At 36.1% G+C, this 19,399-nt stretch overlaps 1 protein-coding gene across 8 annotated transcripts in view; it reads left to right on the top strand.

The window, feature by feature from the left end:
- The window catches only part of CADM2 (cell adhesion molecule 2), a 637,102-nt gene that overhangs the window by 523,162 nt on the left and 94,541 nt on the right, over nt 1-19,399 (top strand). For all 8 annotated transcript variants that reach the window (XM_030471717.2, XM_030471720.2, XM_030471715.2 and 5 more), the window contains one exon: nt 17,612-17,702. In XM_030471717.2, the coding sequence (XP_030327577.1) occupies nt 17,612-17,702 (91 nt within the window). The remainder of the gene's footprint in view (nt 1-17,611; nt 17,703-19,399) is intronic.

The raw sequence follows: 19,399 nt of genomic DNA, 5'->3' as shown, positions 1-19,399 counted from the left end.
GATATTTGTAATAAGTCCATGGAGAGATGTAGATGCTTATGAGTCCACACAGCTGTTTTTATCATCAGCTTTAATAGGAAGTAAAACGAAAGCCAGTAATGCCATCAGCGGCAATATCAATACAGAATATGCTTTATTCCCTCTTCTTCCCCTTACACAAATCTTAGCTTTTGTTAGTGTGATAAAGCAATCAAATCAGCTTTCCTCAGTACATGAAGTGAAGCCAAGGACTATACTTGTAAGATAAAAAAAGGTTTTATTTTCTTTTAATATGTATTTGTGTGTGTAATAGAAATAATGTCTGAGTCCTCCTGCCACTCTTATTTTTTTAAGGTTAGGTCTAGAAGTAGAGATTACCTATAGTATTTATAGCTTGACCAAAAGAAGGATATCTTGAAGGAGACCATGATCAGTCCTCCTTTTCACAAAACTTTCCATATTAACTTTGGAGGCATCAAATATTAAAATAATAGGGATGCTGTAGGGTAAGCATACTGTATCCCACTCCAGACTGTGGGATAATTAGCTCCTCCAGTCCTTTGAGCTTTATTTATCATCAATTTGTGATATGTCTTAGAATAACAATCCTGTTATTCTGTATATTGCGCTCCGTGCACTGCAGGGCAGCCCAATTGCCCAAGTCTTTGTCGTGCTGAAAGGTTTGGCCATTATTTAGTTTCCGCTTGGCCAGCAGAGGTTTGTGGTAGCATGACACTGCTTGCTGAGTTTATTTTTCCTCTGACCCTTACTGTCAACAGTAAACCTAAAATAGACTTGTATCCCCTGTGGCTTTGTTCTGGAGTTTGCTTGTCAGCCTAGCTGACACTGGTTATTAGGAAGTGCTTCTTGTAAGTGATAAATACAAATCTCAAAGGGGTATTTAATTTCATTGCTTACTTTTACATTCAAACTAAACTAAGAATGCATTCTTTGTTCCTGTATTAAAGAATCACAGGTGCAGTACTTCAATTTTAAGAGCTTCTCAGTACAATACTTACTAGATTGTGCACTGTAAGTCCTCATGCACACTCCTGAAAAGAGATTTTGAGGGCAAGTACAGATTCTGGTCCACATCTGGGAAGTTAGTGAATTTGCTTAGCGCTCTTCAATGCCTCAGGTACATCTTGTTTCCCAAAAGCAGCATCTTTGCCTTCTTCCAGGTCTTACCAGAGCAGAAGCCAGCCAACATGCTGCTTCCTACCTGAACAGAGTGCCATAAAATTACCCAGTGGTTATTACCTTGCCTTAGTGAAGATTCTCTGACTACAGTAAATTACCCAGCAGACCTCAGTAAAAATTAATCGTGTAAGTCTGCCCCAGAGGCTGCTTTTGAAGCTTTAAAGTGAAATCAAATCATTTGAACTTCAAACCTAATCATCATGATTCTAAAATGGCAGCTGTGATGTGATCCGTGCTAATGGACTCCATGAGATTTTGCTCAAAAGCTGACCACACTCCCAAATGACAGCACTAATAAGCTAAATATGTGTTATGTAAAGAAATGTCTAGAGAGGCAATTTGGAGTAAATTCTATATTGGCAAACACAGATGTGCAGTGAATTGTCGATCTGACAAGTCTATAGCTATCAGCTAACTTGCTTCTACAGGCTATTCCAACAGTGTTTGTGTAATAGGCCATTTCTTCATTTGTGGGTTGCTATTAGATTCTTTTGCAATGAACATCTGAACTTGACTTTAAAATTAGACAGCTATTCTGCGAGAATGTTGTCTGGGAAATAAATGTATTGATTTTGAATTAAGCAAACAAACCACCTTGAATGCAGCAAAGTACAGATAGGCAAATCAGCAATGCATTTGTGCAGCCATGTAGAACATAGTGCGTGTGTGTGTGTGAGTGTGGAACAACAGCGTACTACTGGGATTTCTGATGTATTCACAAATGGAGGTTTCTCTGACAACAGGATGGGTTTAGATTTTCTGCTGGTGTAAAGCAGAGTAATTTTATCAAAGAAAATCTTTGGTCATTATTATAAAATCTTTTATCATTATTGTAAAATAATATATAAGAAGTTAATATGATAATAATTTAATAATGTAACACTAGTATAATAATTTGATCATTATTATAAAATCTTTTATCATTATTTTTATTTAAACAGTTCCAGGTTTTTGTTGGAACCCAGTTTGTAGTTACACATTCTGAACAAAAATAGGTGAAAATGTATTAAATATATGTGTGTGAATATGTAAATATGTGAAAATGTACGATATTAAATATAGTATATAATATACAGTCATATAGTACTACACGAAATAAGGTATTATAAAAAGAAAGCAAGAAAAGGGGCATGCGTACTTGAATGTTAGGCCCTATGTCTATGCAGAATGCTTAAAACAACAGTTGCATGTCAGAACAGTATTTAGAGGGGAAAAAAAATGTCATTCATTTTTTTTCAACTGTGTGGCTAAGGCAGACCAGTTGTCTTTCTGAAGCTGGTCAACTAAGACATAAGATTTAAATTTTCTTTCAGTGTGCTGCTTTCTTTTAACTTACTTTACTTATTTTCCCCAACTTTGTGCTTAAAAAAACTTGCTCTTTCACTTTGGCATAACTTATCTTCTTTTTAGCTTGGCCTCAGGATTCTTTCTTTTTATTTTTTGATTTTTTTAATTAGTATTTTTTATTTTTTTACTGGAGGTATGTCTCCCAGAACTCCCCAGGAGCTAAGCTTTGGGAACAAAGGCACCTTTCCCATTTCTGGAAGTAGCTTGTACTGTCTAGGCAGAGAAGATGTTTAGTCTGAAGTGAAGAAAATATGAGAGTTAAAAGAAATTTCCTTCACAGATTCTGGTCTTTTTTGGTTTCTGATCAGTCAACAGTATTATTGGTCATTCTCAGTTGCTTAGGAACATCTCTTCATTACACTGTGTGACACCCTGAAAGACATGCTGACTGAAAGTAAAATCTGGAAATATTTGTCATGATTACACATTGCCTCAATCTCTGTATGAATTGAGAATAGTCTGGCAAGAGATACATACTCAGAGTCAGGAAATGGTTTACTAACTAGGATGATGAGGTGTCACATACAGCCTTCCAATTTTTCATTGATTTTTTTTAACAGGGACCCAAAATACTGGACTAGCTCAAATAAATATAGATAGACTATGTTTAGTCAGGAGTGAAAATAGCTGGAGTACTTGTAAGAACTGCAACTTGCTTTGGCTTTGCCATGAGAGAAAAATGTTAATCTAATGATATCTTTAGTCAATAAGCTCAAGCACACAATTCTCCTGTAATTTCTGATACAGTGAAAAGACACAGATTTTCCAAGGGCATAATTGTTTAGGGCCCTAAAAGAAAGAACTCGCTTGAGATTTGCACATCCAGGGCTTTGCAGTTCTCTGTTCCAAATTGGCATGATTTGCTCTTTTGCTATAACCATTTTATCATAGCATAATTTGGATGTTTGGGAACTGTGAACCCTCAGAAACCCCTGGAAGTTGTGGAAGGTGGCTAATATCTCAAGCTTAAACCTTTCAAGAGTAACATGGTGACACAGATGCAGCAGCACATTCTCTGCCATGGCCCAACTTGTTGCACACTGCTCATAACAAATATCAAAGAAAATTTCCCTTAGAGAAAACAGAATTGTTTTGTTTCAAACCAATATACTCCTAATATGTTTGTTGGCTTTAATGCTTTGTTCTTCAGAGTTCTTAGACGCAGCTCTGGGAGCAAGACCCATTTGGGTTGTGTGTTCTTTTTTCTGAGGAAACAGTCTGCTGTCTTCATTGTACAGCTAGCTCAACACAACCTTTTGGAAGTCACTAAGCCATTATCAGATTGTCATCTCTTATCAGTCCTTCTGCTAAGCGTACCTGACAAAGCCAGATGTAATAGGCCACAAGAGGGAAACCCAGAACAATTATTATGTTGTTTTAGTGATTTGTCAGGACTGTGGGTGCTGTTTTTACACACCTGTCTCTGCTTCAGACACCAAAGAGTGCTGAGTTTTGCTCCAGCACAGGCTTGTTTCAAAGATCTTTTTTACGTGTGTCATTTGTCTTTAGCAATGAAGTGTACTTCCCATCCTGAGTCAATGGAAGGTAATAGCTGGTTAGTGTAAGATACCACCAGGCATCTTAATGACCTGGGCTCGGCTATAGCAATACTGTTTTCAGGATGTACTCCACTCTACAGAACAGGAGGCCTGGGCCTCAGCTTCTTAGATCTCAGCTTTTTAAGTGGGTTTCTCTGCCTGACCTTCATTTCACAACTTAGATGGTCTTATTGATTAAAGCCACTTCATGTTCCTGCCTAAAGAGCAAGAAGGCTATGTTTTCTGGGTGATGTGCAGACAGGACCTTGTTCTCTCACAAAACCTCCCGCTCTGATCATAGACAATCTCTGTAAGCCTGAGAAAGCAGGGCTTTCCTTCACTTTATTGAAAATCTGCCAGCTGCTTAAATCCTTCAGAAGCTCATGAAGAAAAGCTAGATGTTTCATAAAATGGCTACCTGAGTCTGAAAGAGAGGTACCATCTCTTGCGACCGATGCTTCCATCCTTTAGAGGCCAACTGTCTGAGTGGTGTTTCTGCCTTTTCTCTTTCAATGTAGATGTTCTGATGTACTGCTGTGACTTTGAGAATGAGAGAATTTTAAGATTTTCCAGTTAACTCCCTGTTATATTGTGAGATAAGTTTACTCTGTACACATTCAGGTTTCCACCCAAGATGCACCCGTATTGAGATATTCTTCTTGTATGTTACCCAAACATTTTTTTGTTTGGTGGGTTGGTTGTTTGGAGTTTTGTTGTTGTTCTTTTGGGGTTTTTTTTATTCCTGAATCATTGTGTGAATGTTAATATGGACCATAAATATATTTCAATGTTATTTCGATACTTTGGTGACCAGCTTTCCATTCGGTCTTCCTCAAAGGGTGGAGATTTCCACATTTACCAGTGTAAAATGCAGTTAAATATAGTAATAATAAGAATGCAATTTGAAAGATACAGCTTCGGTACAGGTACACCTCCTCATTTTGAATGAAAAGTGAATAAGAAGTTATTCTATTTAATTATTTAGCTCAATAATTATGTAAACACTATGCTAATAAGTAAAATTATCTTGTTTAAGCTTTTCATATTAGTGAATGCTTGAAAGAAATGCAACATAAAGGATAGTTACTGTAAACAGTAAAGAATGATATCTGTGAACATGAAAGTTCAGTGCCACAATTTGCATGTTTAAATGAGATCAATTAGGTTAATGATGGATGAAAATAAGAAATCCATTATTTAAATGCAAAGTAATCCAAAAACTTGTAGGTCCATTTACTGCTAAACTTTCATCTTTCAAAGGGGATGTCTAGTTCAAAGGGTTAATGTACAATCCTGACCTTTCCCATCTGGAGGCTTATGTTCAAATATGGTTTACAAGTGAAATATAATCTAATATAATTTATTTCCCTCTAAAATCTTTTCTGGGAAAATCCACAGAGTGCCTTGTCTATTTTGCATATAAGCTTTAAAATGTGGCGTGGGCAGGTTATTCCATTTGCTTGTTGTGTATTTAGGAGAAGGCTCAAGAAGGTTTCAAACGAAGTTTGGGAGGGAGCGTTTAATAATGTTAAAAGTAGGATATTAAGAAAATAAACAAAAAATAAGTATAATTCAATATGAGAGGAGTAAGCCTTTAGGCATAGGAAAGAGACAACCTGTGGTAAAAGGACTGAAAAGAGAGAGGGCATGCCTACACTGGGAAATGGAACACAGCGAGGTCATCCCTGAACCTGTTCCAGATACCTGTTTGAACCGCATAGTGCTTTCCCATGTGAAGATGTTATCTTTGGTCAGTATGGTGATGTTTCTGAACTACTGAACACTGGTGGGCTAACAGCTGTTTTCTCGCCGGAGGGGAGGCTGGGAACAGAACCTTACAGAGCTCACTGTAGGCTTTCGAGGTTGCATCATTAATTTGGTCAGGACTGATCATGTGCCATTGTCGTCAGTACAAATTCCCACAGTGAGTCAGTCAAGCCACTGGAGCATATTTGTAGGTAGACATAAGAAAGAGAAATCAATTCATCTACCTGCAAAGATGAGAAAACTAGTGTAATGGTGTAAAAGAGACCATGCAGCTGATTTCCTGTGATGATAAAGCTTTCTCCAGGTAAGGAGGTAGGTTCCAGAAATAATGATCTATTACAGGCAGCCCAGCAGCAGTATCCCCAAGACTGACTGACTGACTGATTTTTAAGGCTCCTAATCTAAGTAAGAATCAGTTACTATAAAAGGGATTTAAAAAAAAAAAAAAAATTCTCTGCATTGTATTTGATAAGATGAATGCCTACATGAATATAATGTGAATATATTAGATGATCTGTGTTAGAGATATGTAGTGGAAGATTGAATTTACAGAGAAATTAGAAAACAAATTCTTATATCTCATGACACTGAGAGGACAATAAAGACCGAGTGGCTGAATGGCAGTCCAGTGTCTGAGAAGTTCCACATCAGGTCCCAGCTGGAGCAAGAATTTTTCAGGGACGTGACTTAGATCCATTACACTGCATGCTGCCTTCAGAAATATGTTTGAAATACCTTTTTCATTTTTCCCTAGCCTAGTCTTGGTGTTATTTCAAATGGCATCGTCTTGGAAGAAGACTGAAAATTACAGAATCTGTAAAGGTTGCACCCCAGGTTACAACTCTGGTCACCTTCAGCCAGTCAGTCTACTGACAGAGGACAAAGCTTTTCTACGCCTTCCCAATAGAACTGCTTGGGGGGCTGTTTATTTCCAAAACTAGAGACTAGCAAGTAGGTGAGACAGTTTGGAGAAAAACATGTGTAGGGATTGTTAGTAGGACCTTCCAAGGAGCAGAAGTTTGCCCTTCATGAGGGGTGGTATATATTTATAAGAAAGAAGTCAAATTTTCATGCCCTGATACAACCACTATATATTTTTATATAGATTAAACTTTTATAGTGTTCAGTATCTGGTGTGAATGTCAGAGAAAGGCTTGAAGGGGTATTTTGGTATGCTGAGCATCCAGAGCTCTTATTTACTCCTTCAACAATTTTAAATGTGCTGCAATTCTCAAGCCGTATTCAAGATAATTTAAGTCAGACATAACAGAAGACTGAAGGCCTTAAGCAGAAGAAACTGGGGATGCAGAAGATAAAGTTACATTGAAAGGTCGTGCACTGACTCAGAGTTAGGCATTTCTTGATGATATATGTGACTTAGGCAGAAAACTTTTTTTCCTCTTGCCTTTTTTCTTTACTCATCTTAGATGACATGGCAAAAATGAGATAAAATATAAATGAGTTGGAGAGAGCACAGTGGAAGGCAATGGAGATGTTAAATGGAACAGATTGTTTAGTCTGAAGAAGTGGCATGACAGGAACAATTAAACAACATGAAATCTTTAAAATTAAGCTTTATCACTTGCATTCACTAAAGAAAATGGAACTGAGTTGCCAAAGAAAATACTGTTTCTACCATGTCATTCCTGTGCATATGGGACTTAGTGGATAACTAAGAAACCAGTGACCCATTCTGCAAAAGCATGTAAAAGGGAATAGCTGTATCTGGTGCTACCTTCATGAAGCGGCACACATTTAGAACTGCGGGGACAGTGCCACTCTGTCTACCACTTAATTCGGCAGGGTCTGCTAATTTATGCTTACATTTCTGTCTGCCATTTATAAGACCAAGCACAAAGTGGGTAAGAATGATCAATGAACGCATTACATGACAAAAGAAGGGCAAGCTTTTAACACATTTTAAATGGAGCAGAGAGGAACTGTGGAGCTTTGGTTGTGTACCTCCATATTCTTTTTTGCCTTCCCAGAACCGCAAGCCACACATTATGTACTACCACATTTTAATTACCTTTTTTTTTTTAGCAGTTGTGGTGCAGGAGTCTGGTCTGGCCAACAGGTGAGAAGTTGAAAGAGATACTATGAATATTTATAGAACCAGATAATCAGTGTTCACAGAATTAGTAACCTAAAGGGTTTCCTGCGAACTTAGCTTGAATTCAGGCACTCATGAATTATGAGTGTCAGGAGAGAATATTTCACTGATTGAGCTTTCTTTTCCCCCGCATTGGCATTTGGCTTCTTGTTTTGTATCTACAAGAGTGTTTTTACACTCTCCTTCTATCAACTCTCGTTACTTCTTTCTTCAACAAACATCGTATTAAACTAAATTAAAAGAAACAAGATAAAGGATGATGTAATAGTCATCAAAGAATCTCTGATAACAAAGGGACCATATGCTTTTTCTAGTCCTGCTTGACTGTAAAGCAGTTTTTAAAGGAGTATAAAAGGAAGATACAGGAATCTCCATTAGGATATGGTACCACATATTCACTTTTATCAAAGCTAAGTATTTTTAAAATATCACAAAGCTCATTTTTACTGTATTATTGAATACATTTATGGAAGTGAAATACCATTGCCATGACACAATCATTCGATTTAGATTGTCTCACCCACAAATACTACTAATAAAATAATTTGTCAGACACGTAATACAGAATTTTTCTCTCCGCTGTTTAATCAATGAGTCATTTGTTATATTCTGAAACAGAACATCAAACTTACTGTATCTCCCAGGGGATAACTTTATGAAGTTTACCAATGCAGACTTGCTTTGCAAGTGCTTATTCAAAGCAATAGAGCACAGGCAGAAGCCATGCTACTTGTCATTTACAAAAGCCACCCAGTTTTTGGGAATGCTGATTCACAGCTGTAGGATGCACGCAGCTGGTAAGCATAAAAGCTATTAAAAATGGTGAGCACTTTCACAGAGCTGATTAGAGTACGCCTCTCTCTTCTTTCAGATCTGATTTGGGATATCCAATTTGATGCTTATTTTTGCACATGCTAGAGTGGTTTGTCCTTGGAATTTACTTTAAAAGTCTTTTTGTCCTAAGCTTAATTACTTAGGTTTTTTTAGAAATAGGAATAAAATTGTGTGGGATTATAGACTTTTCAAGAAGTTTGGTAATTGCTATCTATATATGAAAATTGCTATCTTCTCATGGTTTCTAGAAAGAAAAAAAGATACCTTAAACTGTCCTATGCTTACTCCAGTGCTAATTAATCTGGAAAGTAGATACATCATCATTTTCAGAGGTATTTGCTTATTTTATCTTTGCATCTGGAGATGATGGAAGGCTTCCAAGGAAATAAGAGAGAAAAAGCATGATGAAAAATGTTGAAGGCTGTGGCATAAATAGATTTCGCAAGCATGCTCTTGGAGAAATCAGACAAAACCAGGTAGAAAATAAATGAATTAGTCTGTCATGAAATACTTTTAAAATCTTATCATCTGGCAGCCATTTATTACCAGGTGGCAATAATCTTTTATTATCAGACTGTTAGATTTTTATAACATTTTTTAAAATGATAGCACCAGAACTGTTGTTGTTCACTGCCACAATAAAGTATCAGAGAAATTTATGAAAGCTTTTCAATATTCAGAAGGTTTGCAGTCATGAAATAAATGTATGAAGTGAAGACATGCTGATGGTAGTTCACAATTTAGCTAAACCTGTAACAAGAAAAGTGCGTTGTGATGAATCAATCATAGCAATTTGGACTCTGGTGCAAAGAGGAAATGGTGGTTAGTGTGCAAAGAAATAAACAAGGTAAATAAATTAATTAAAAGTGACAGAGTAAGCCTGAGTGTTATAGATCAAGGCAGAGGATGCTGCTGTACACAGTGAAATGAATATGTCAGAACTTAGAGTGGTTTGGGGGCAGTTAGTGGGCAACAGCAGGAAGGTGGGGAGCTAATGCATTTGTATCGCTTTTAGTGACAAAGGAAAATTTGTGAGTTTTCCTGGGCAGTGGCAATTGCTGGCTACACAGACAGCTTGAAACAATAATCCTCAATGACAGAAACCTACCTGTTCATCTGAGGAGCATAGTAATATTATGATCCATTGCTCTTGGGACTCTTGTTAGAAATAATGCAGGAGGTTATGTTGAGAAGAGTGCAGTGAGCCTCACACCAACCAATCAAAGCAGAATTTCATATATTGCAACAAGGCACAATGTGCTTGCTGGAAAGGTGAGAATCCTCTTGTTTCTTCAAATCCCAAATTTCCTCTAGAGAAGGAGAGAAACATTCCAGTGCCTCTGCCAAATGATCTGGTAGCCATGACAGGGATGTTACACCACAGGCAGGGCCTGTATATTTTGTTCTGTGGGTTGCCTGGAGCTCAAGGTAGTGTTTTCCAAACTGACAAGTAGTTAATAAGACACATTCTTTGTGTTACTTAGGGTCTACAAAGGCAAAATATGCCATTCATGGCATATCACACTGATCCCATAGTGTGATCCGCGTAAGCATAGCTCTCTTCCTAAATGAATCCAATGTTATATTTCATATTATTGGATCCAATGCAGAATTACGTTGTTAAACAAAGCATTTTCTTACTAGCAGTACTTTTAAGGCTTTTTAAAACATTGTGTATAGAAGAAAACATCTAGACACAAAAGGTAATTAAATACATCTAGTCATCATCCTACAAGGTTAAATAAGAAGGCAGTATCAATGTTTTTAGAAGGAGGGGTTTGAATAACACTTGTAGCACAACCTGATGTATTATGAGCACTCGTTTACACCATGAGTGATGTATTCATCCCTCCTTGTATTGGTGTCTATTACTGTTAACATAATTTGCACTTAAACAGTAAGTCCCAAGAATGATCACAGACTTCCTTACAACAAACTCAGCTTCTTACTGCAGGTGGAGAGATGTTCATAACATAAACTACAGAGAGAGAATCACCTTCAAAGAAAACATGCATTGGAATCAAAGTATTCCAGTGGAGGCCTAGGGTCAAATGATGTTAATGAGCTGTTTTCAATTACTTAGAAAGTGATTAGGGATGGGATTGTGTTTGCCCTGATTTTGAAGTAAGCACCTGACAATTTGGTTGCATAGAAACTAATCAGATGGGAGGACATTGTTCTGGAGGTTTAATAATGTTTGTTGTAATATTATGTTGTATAGAAGTGCACATTTTAATTCTCAACAGGCAAACATATTTGAATGGTTGTGCTTCCCTTTCTTTACCATTTTCATTAGGTCTAGCTCCTTGGTACTAGTTTGAACTTGGAAGACTAAGTGGGATCTTGTGAAAAATGAAAAAAAACACAGAATCCCTTGTGTTTTAAGAAAGATTTAGACAGCATATGTCACAGTAATGTCTGCCATGCATAGAGGAAAGAACCTCACCGATGGATTTTTCTGTTTGAACCCCAAAGACTCATAAACTAAAATAATTCAAGAGATTAATCTTTCTCTATACACTTTATATGTATTGAACTTTATATGTTATGTCACAATATGGGACATTTTTTTTTTTTGTGCCAGGTCTTTTAATATCCTACAGGCCAGGAAAAGTACATTCTCTGATGAAGGGACAACTCAAGAGAAATGTGATTTCTTCTTGACACTCTCACCCTTTTTCTTAGAATGATGTGAACCAACCTTCCCAAAGCTATAAGTTGAGAACACTAATACTTTATGTACTGATTGCTATTTAAACAGCAAATAACTTGTTTTATGTTTAGATTGGACAAACCCATGGTAGCCAGGTACAAAGAGAAGATTCAGACATTTTACAAAATCAGTGTATAGCATTCAAAACGATGAATGGATAATACTGCAGGAGATTGTCATTGAAATTTTCTAGAACCCGTACCTTCTGTTATGCCATTTTACTTTGAGAAATAAGAGTTACAGACTTCATGCAATAGACACGTTTAAAACCAAAGACTCAAAGAGGCGGTGCACTTCATATGAACTAATAATGTGCAAACTTAAAATCCCCAACTGAATATGTATCTGGCTTTAGAAACCTTTTTTTAATTTAAGAAATATGCATGGCATATTCCATGCTATGTTGGCACTGAATGTAAATAGGGACAATTTGCATGGTACTGAGTTACTTATGGAATTCTAATTCATAATAAGTAATGGGTTAAGAATTTTCTATTCTCTGTTCTTGTTAGAAAATCCTGATTTAGCCAAATTAGGACATACATAGGAGAACAACTTTTTCAGATTCAAAGTGAAATCTTAGTTCAAAACCTGAGTGGGAGAACTTAGAATACCTGGTAGACCTCTGCTATTGCATGGAAGGTCAGGACACAAATCCTTCCACTCTTTGAATCAGATCAAACCGTTAAACCACAGACACCAAAGGATTGAGTGCTCTAATCACTGAATTACTGTCAAATAAGTATTTTGCTGGATCTGGCCTACTTTGTGTGAATACATCAGTACTCGGTGCAGTATGGAACCTTTTTTTCTCATAATCACTGCGTGGGCTCTAATAAATTGTCTAAAGAAGTAGTCTTGGTAGGCTGATTACCTCTTCTCATAAAAATCAAATTATCCATGAGGGAGTATACAATGTGGAATGCTGAAGTTCAGGATCCTTCTTCAGGGATCAATAACACTATCTATGTAATTGAAAAGAAGGAGGTGTTCTTCCATTCTGATTTGTGAAACTTTTGCCGCATTGGAAGATATTTGGGCTGCTGAGTTTAAATTTCATAGTAAGTTATTCCTTTTTTTTTTTTTTTTAAAAATAACGATAATTCAGCAGAGAGCTTGCAAATTGGGAGCCCTGACTTGGATATCTACATCTGATACAGTATTCTTTTGTAACTTTCTGGAGGAGAACCACTAAGACTTTTTCTGTTAATCCACTGGAAGCCCAACAAAGGCTAAAATTTGAGCAACATAGAGATTTACCTTATAACAAAATGTACAGAGATGTCTAGTAACAAGTACTGCTTATATTACAGCTACGCATATGTATTTATATATCTGTGTATCTATCTCAATTCTCTGGAGAAAAGACTGATGCATGCATCTTTGAATAGGTGCATTTCCATCACTATTTGAATTCTAACAGCTATAAGATCACTAATAGTTCTACTTCTGAATAGTCTACTACTTCGAATAGTAATTTCTTAAAAGTGTCAACAGAACATGTATACTCCATCCACCCTAACGTCTGCCTAAGAAAAGAGGTGGTCTTATTTTCTGTTTCTAGGATTGTAATTGCATTAACTGAAGATAATTACATTAGGGAGAGATTATTTGATAAGATAACGTGACGCTATCATAAGGTCATCATAATGTTACCCTTTTGTCTCACAAAGGGATTTTTCTTCTGAATTCTGGTTATTCCTATACACCTTTTCTGATTAATGTCCTAGGATGCATAGGGGTCATACTTGAATTTAGTTACTCGACCAGTATCTGGGAGTTCCACGAAAAGGTACCCACAGAAGCTCTCATAATCCAACATGCTAAGGAAGGGACTGAGGGCTTCTGAAGTTACATAGGAAAAAGAAGCCAAATTACTTTTTTACTATCTTAGCACTAAGAAAAAGCTAGTAGAGATTAATTTTCAGATTCTGTTGGTGACCTCCTTTTTATGATCTTAAGCAAATTACTTGTATGAATTCAGTTTCTGCTTTTACACTGTGGTTGTCAAGAGTTTACACACATAGTTTAGCATAACTTACTGTATGAGAATCTTTCAGTGACTTCCATATGATTACTTTATATGAGGAAATTTATGTGAAGAAATTTATATGAAAATAATAAAAATACATAATGAAATCTTTCTTACTTCCAGCAGTGTAAAAACAGCAAGTCCATTTTGGAAAAAAAACAACACACCTTTTAGTGTTGAACATCTGATTAACAGCAAAGGTCTGGTGACTGATAAAGAACCACTGTTATTCCTGAAATAGCTTCAAAGAGATTAAATAAAGCAGTAAAGCAGTTCTACAAGGTATATATGTTGCCATTAGTTGTTGCTAAGAGTACAACAAAAATTACGTGAAGTGTTTAATTTCTTCATATATTAGATAATGTTCATTACCACTGTAAACTGAAATCAATTTTCCACATGCATTCACTGATTTTTGTATGTTGCTGCATAAAGGTGATACTGTCTGATCAAAAATAGATAAATCTTCCCAAGCCCTTGAACTGGCTTTCCTGGTCTCATGCGATGAGGTGCACCAACATCCTAGAGAGATGAATGAAGTATAAATCACTCAGTGGAACTTTTGTCTTTAGTCTGCTGAAACAGGAAAAGATATCTAATAAACCCCATGCCATAGTTTTTAACTGTGACTACTGCTAAGCTGTTATTTCCAGCAAAAAGGCACATTTTTGGCACATGGAGCATAGAAGATGTCTTGGTATGTGTCTGAAGACATGTTTGAGTCTCAGTTCAGGTTGGCGCTGGCAATCGGTTGCAGCTTTTAAGTACTCATTGCTCACGCTAGACTGGAGGGCCAAACTCTCATGTTGTTGGAGATGCATGGGAATAAAAAAGCCAATGGGTATTAAAACCAGTATGTTTTACTGGGAAGGCTTGCTATATTAACCACACTTGCATAAACCACTGTGTTTTGTTGTTTGGTTTTTGGGTTTTGTTGGGGGTTTTTGTTGGTTTGTTGTTTTGGGTTTTTTTTTTTTTAATTGGATTTGCCCAATGCTTATTCTTTTTGGAATATTTATCTTCTCCATAACGGCATTGGAGCTCAGGATAAGGGCATTTCTGTAAAGAAATTTCAGTCACCAGTCCTTTGTTCATAAGAATTCTGTTTGAATTACTGATCTACAATGTTTTATCACCATGAAATTACTGAGCCAAATCCAAAAAAGATGCAAATTAATAAAGTTCTGGTAAGTTTAACCAATGTGAATTGGTAGACTTCTACCAACTTCAGAGGAAGAGCAACAGAAGCTCTGACTCAGAATAAAAATCTTGATCCTACTCCTTTTGTTTGTTTTGGTTGTAAAAGTAGAGATTTTTTTGACATATCTACATTACTCATAATAAGCTGATGAGCATATCTGAAAATAAATCAACCTCACTTAATGTTTTATTGTTCTTTATACGTTTTTCTTTCTTTAGACTTTGTTTTCTAGTGGTGGCAGTGTTTGCTGGAGCTTAGGTGATGTTCCAGTTGTTGTGATTAATACTTCTGACTGTGACAGGTTAAAGCTCACAGTATTCATAGAGTACATTTATACTTGTCAAATTCTTCTAAAATGAACAGTCCTAGCAGGAGGTAGTATTTTGTAAGAGCATTTTATGTTCTGGAAAAATATCAGTCAGCAGGGGTTTATTATCTTTGTTAAAATAGCATATTTAGGTTAGTTTTGATGCAATTATTCTAAAGATTTCTTCTCATTTTAAATGCTGATGTGAATGTGAAATGGAGGACAAGTTTGTCTTAAAAGTTCCTGCCTTCTAAAAGTACGCTTTAATTCTGGAGAGAAATCAAGCATAGCATGAAAATGAAATGGAAACAATAACACTGAGAATGAAGCACCCCAACTAGTCTTTGAAAAAGGACTGTTAATAAAATACAAAAATTGTCCATTGTAAGCTTCCCTAAAAACTGTGTATTGAATTAAACCCTGTGTTTCCAATTTTAAATAAACAAGCAGTTACTATACAAGTCAATTAGTAGGGAAAACATATTTCCTACACTATTGTTCTTTTGAGAGCGAAACATAAATATAAGACCTCTCTTATTCTGTGTTGGTAAGTTCTATTTAGAAGTGCATGGAGAACAGAGAGCTGGCTGGGGCATTAAACAAGTAGGAATGGGAGCTTCAAGTTGGGGGAAACAGCACTGCATTGATCCATGCAAATGAAAGTTTCATTGTCTTAAGTCCCCTCTTCTACTTTATGCGTCATTTACAGTAATGTATAAAATGCTGATCATTTCTTAAATATTTAAAGCCCGTAATGCTAGCTAGATGGACCTTTAATTTCTTTCCTCACCTGTGGCTATCATTATTACTTCCATCAAAGTTTAGCTCTTTTTTAATATTTCTCTAGAAACCTCTTGATCCCATTGCATTAGTTGTCTCCCTCCCTTGGTTAAATTCTTCATATTTCTATCTGACACTGATTTGTTCCTCTGGTTCAATGTATAGTCAAGAAAGTAATTTATTCATCTTCAATAGCACCACTGAAATCACAGAAGTACTTGATGCCCTGATTTATTGAGGCACTTGAGGTCAGTGCCTTAAGCATGTACTAAAAATGAAGCAAATGCCAGCATGACCTCCAAAGGATTAGTCACCTGCATAATGGTTTGCAGGGACCTTAAAAATATGAACTTGTGGAACAGATTTGCTACTGGTGTAAGTTTAATGCAGCAGTACTGAAAGCAAAATGATGTTGATGATGCTTTCAGTAGAATTATGGCATGTCTATGCTAAGCTTTCCCCTTTTCTTCTCTTATGCCATGCTGATGCATTACAATATGCCAAAAGTAAAAATCAAAGTGAGAAAAAGGCTTCCAACATTTTTAATTGCTTACATGCCATTTAGTGTTCAATGGGACTATTTGCATCTCAATAAGAACTTATATTGTTACAGCAAATCATTTTTTCCATTTGATTTTGTAGGGTCATATTGTCATGCTCTTTCTCATTTGCTTGATAGTAGCGTATCTGTGGTGTCACTGCTGCCTCTCTGCTAATGAGCATTGCACTTGCAAATTGGAAGAGACGAAACTTAGATACCCTAGATTTGCAGGTTAAAGTATTTCTTGTGCTGTAGATGAAGATTGTGTTTTGTATTAGGAAACTGTGGAGGAAATGAGAATTTATGTTTCCTTACTGAGTCTGAAAATCTTCCTCCTTGTTACTATAAACTCCTTTTCCTAAAGAAAAAAATAGTTTGTATAGGGATGTTTCTTTCTTCATGGTTGTCTTTTTCCTCATAAGAGGTGCCTCTCTAAGTCATGTAAAATATTTTGATCAGGAGAATTTTTTAAAAGTTAAAGATCTACTGCAAATGTTTTATTCTACATGAATTCACAGTAGTTATATTGTGAATCTTTTTACATTTGAAACTATAAAGTTAATTCCAATGTATAAGAATAATATTTTAAAGTTTTTAGGACAGATTACAGACTTCTACATAGTGCTTTTTGCAGATATTTTAAACATTCTTTTTCTTCTTTCTTTTTGAAAAAGAATGTTCTGTTTTAGGGGCAGCATTATTGCATCTCAGAAATAGTACCCTGTAAAATGCCTGTAACAGGGTATTTTATCTGAAAGCCCATTGTAGCTTTCTTATTATGAGTTTCAAGTTTCAGCAACAATAAAAGTGTTCTTATTCAAATGTATAGTATTGCATTCATTCCTCTAATAGCATCATTCCATCATATCAACCTATAAATAAAGAAACAGTTGTGCAGAGTACTTGTTGTTCATCCTCAATATTTTTATTTTGTTGTTAGCTATCAGACTTTGGAATAGTTGTATCGAGTATTTGCATCAAATACAGAAAGAAAAAAGTTATTTCCTCTGAGTATACACGTGCTTTCTATCCATGTTTCCTTGGGATATAAAACGTTACTGGTTTAGTTCCATTGGTCATTTTTATTGCCTTCCTGAAGACAATGGAAATTGTACAAGGCTCCATATAATAGCATCTCCAAGTGTAAATTAAATCGATGGTATAGTCTTTTGCAAGTAGAGAAGAATGTATTCTTAGATAATAAATCTTTTTTTTTTTTTTGTGTATATCAACAAGATGTCTATTTTTTTTCTTCCTAGATACACCTTTAGTTAAAATCATTTCTTCCAATTCATGGCCTGAAGAAGGACAATCTATAATTTTGACTTGTGAATCCAAAGGAAAACCAGTGTAAGTGATTTAACAAGTAATATGTTTTTGTTATTTTCTTTACTCTGCTGTGATTGCAATCTTCCGCTGCAGAAATCTGCTGGTTTTGTCTCGTCCTGGGGTGTAAAGTAATCTCTGGTGTAGAAAACCCCTTGAAGCCTGTCTTCATTAAGTGTCTATAGAGGATTGGTCTTTTACTTTGTCATCTATTTTAGTTTTCAGGAAGAATTCCAGCTGTGAGATTTTCATTTTTTTTCAGTCAGGTATATCAACCTGAAAGGAGTGCAGGCTTAATCAGTCACTGTTTACATCTTTGAACTGATGATAGAAGAGAAAGCGTCTCATGAAAATCTTTCTACATCAACTAGCCTTAGAGAAAATATATTGAACTTTCTGGATGCTTTGGCTGTCATTTAGAGGGGAATTTGAAGTTTAATGATATGTGCAAGTTGGCTGCCTGTTTGAACCTGAATTTAAAAAAAATGTAACCTGCTTTAAGAGTATAAATTGTTTTACTTGGAAATTAATATCTTTGCCATAAATATTTTTAAAGGCAGGACTACAGAGATTACCTCTTGCACAGAATCTACTACGTAAATAGGTTTCACACTTTAAAACATACCTTCTTAGATGAGCTGTTACATATTTATCCATAAAAATACATAAATAATGCAATTACTTAATATTAAGTTAATATGAATCAAGTTTCTGAAATATTGACCTTCTTTCTGCTCAAAAGTGTTATATGGAGTGGTGTTACACAGCCTTAGAATGGTCTTGAAAGTGATAGTGCAGTAATATTTTGGTTCCAGAAAAAAGCCAGAAATTATGTCACTTAGGGCAGAATTTCTACCTGGTGTAACTTTATGGTGGACTTCACAGAATTCCTTAATGTAGTAATCTGAAGTGCGATTTAGGTCAAGTCAGGCATTGAAGTCCAAAATTACTATTTTGAAAAACTCTTCTGAGTTTAGTCTGGCATCATTTAAACTCTATAAGTACTTTTGGGTTTTGTATTACATGCCTGTATCGCTTGAAAGAAACTCCTCCATCTAAATCTTTGACTGAGCTGAGTAACTCAGCATCTAGACTGTGCTTCTACCTGGCTTGAGACCGGAACCCAGGGGGTCCGTTCAATTAGTCTGACATGGTGCTCAGTGCAATTGGTCTTCTGTGTACCTATGTACTTTTGAAGTAATATGTGTTTCTGAGACAGATGCCTCTGTAGGTAACACACAAAAACCAGTTGCAAGCCATGTCTTGGTTTTATAATATACTTGAAGGAGAAGAAATTACCCGTTACTTAACAGCCTTTGAGCCTTCTCCTAGGTATCACGAGGTACAGAGTCTGTTTCCCCATTACTTTCAAAATCAGAAGATGTGCAAGTGCTTAATTTTAGGAAAGACGTTAGCCCTGATTGCTGCGAGCGTGCTGTTGGCTAGGTGATATTTAGGATTTTCCCTACCTCAGTGTTTTACTCTTGGTTTAACAAGTGACAGCTACATGCCAAGTGCTCTGTTTGGCATTTAGACTTCAGACATCCTATCCCCAGGTGCTTGATTTTCACTATTCGTCTAACATTCACTGTAGGGATAAAGATTAGAAATAAGGCAGTCATTATGTATTTTTATATTTTTAATGATCTGTTATTTGTTGGGGGGTGGGGTGGTGCAGGCAGTTCAGACCTTCATATTTGGGGCCTTTAAATAATGAGAAA

The sequence above is a fragment of the Strigops habroptila genome, chromosome 2 (genome assembly GCF_004027225.2).
Source record: "Strigops habroptila isolate Jane chromosome 2, bStrHab1.2.pri, whole genome shotgun sequence".
Lineage (NCBI taxonomy): Eukaryota > Metazoa > Chordata > Aves > Psittaciformes > Psittacidae > Strigops > Strigops habroptila.
Note: the sequence above shows the minus strand (reverse complement) of the source record. Positions and strands in the feature narration are given on the sequence as shown.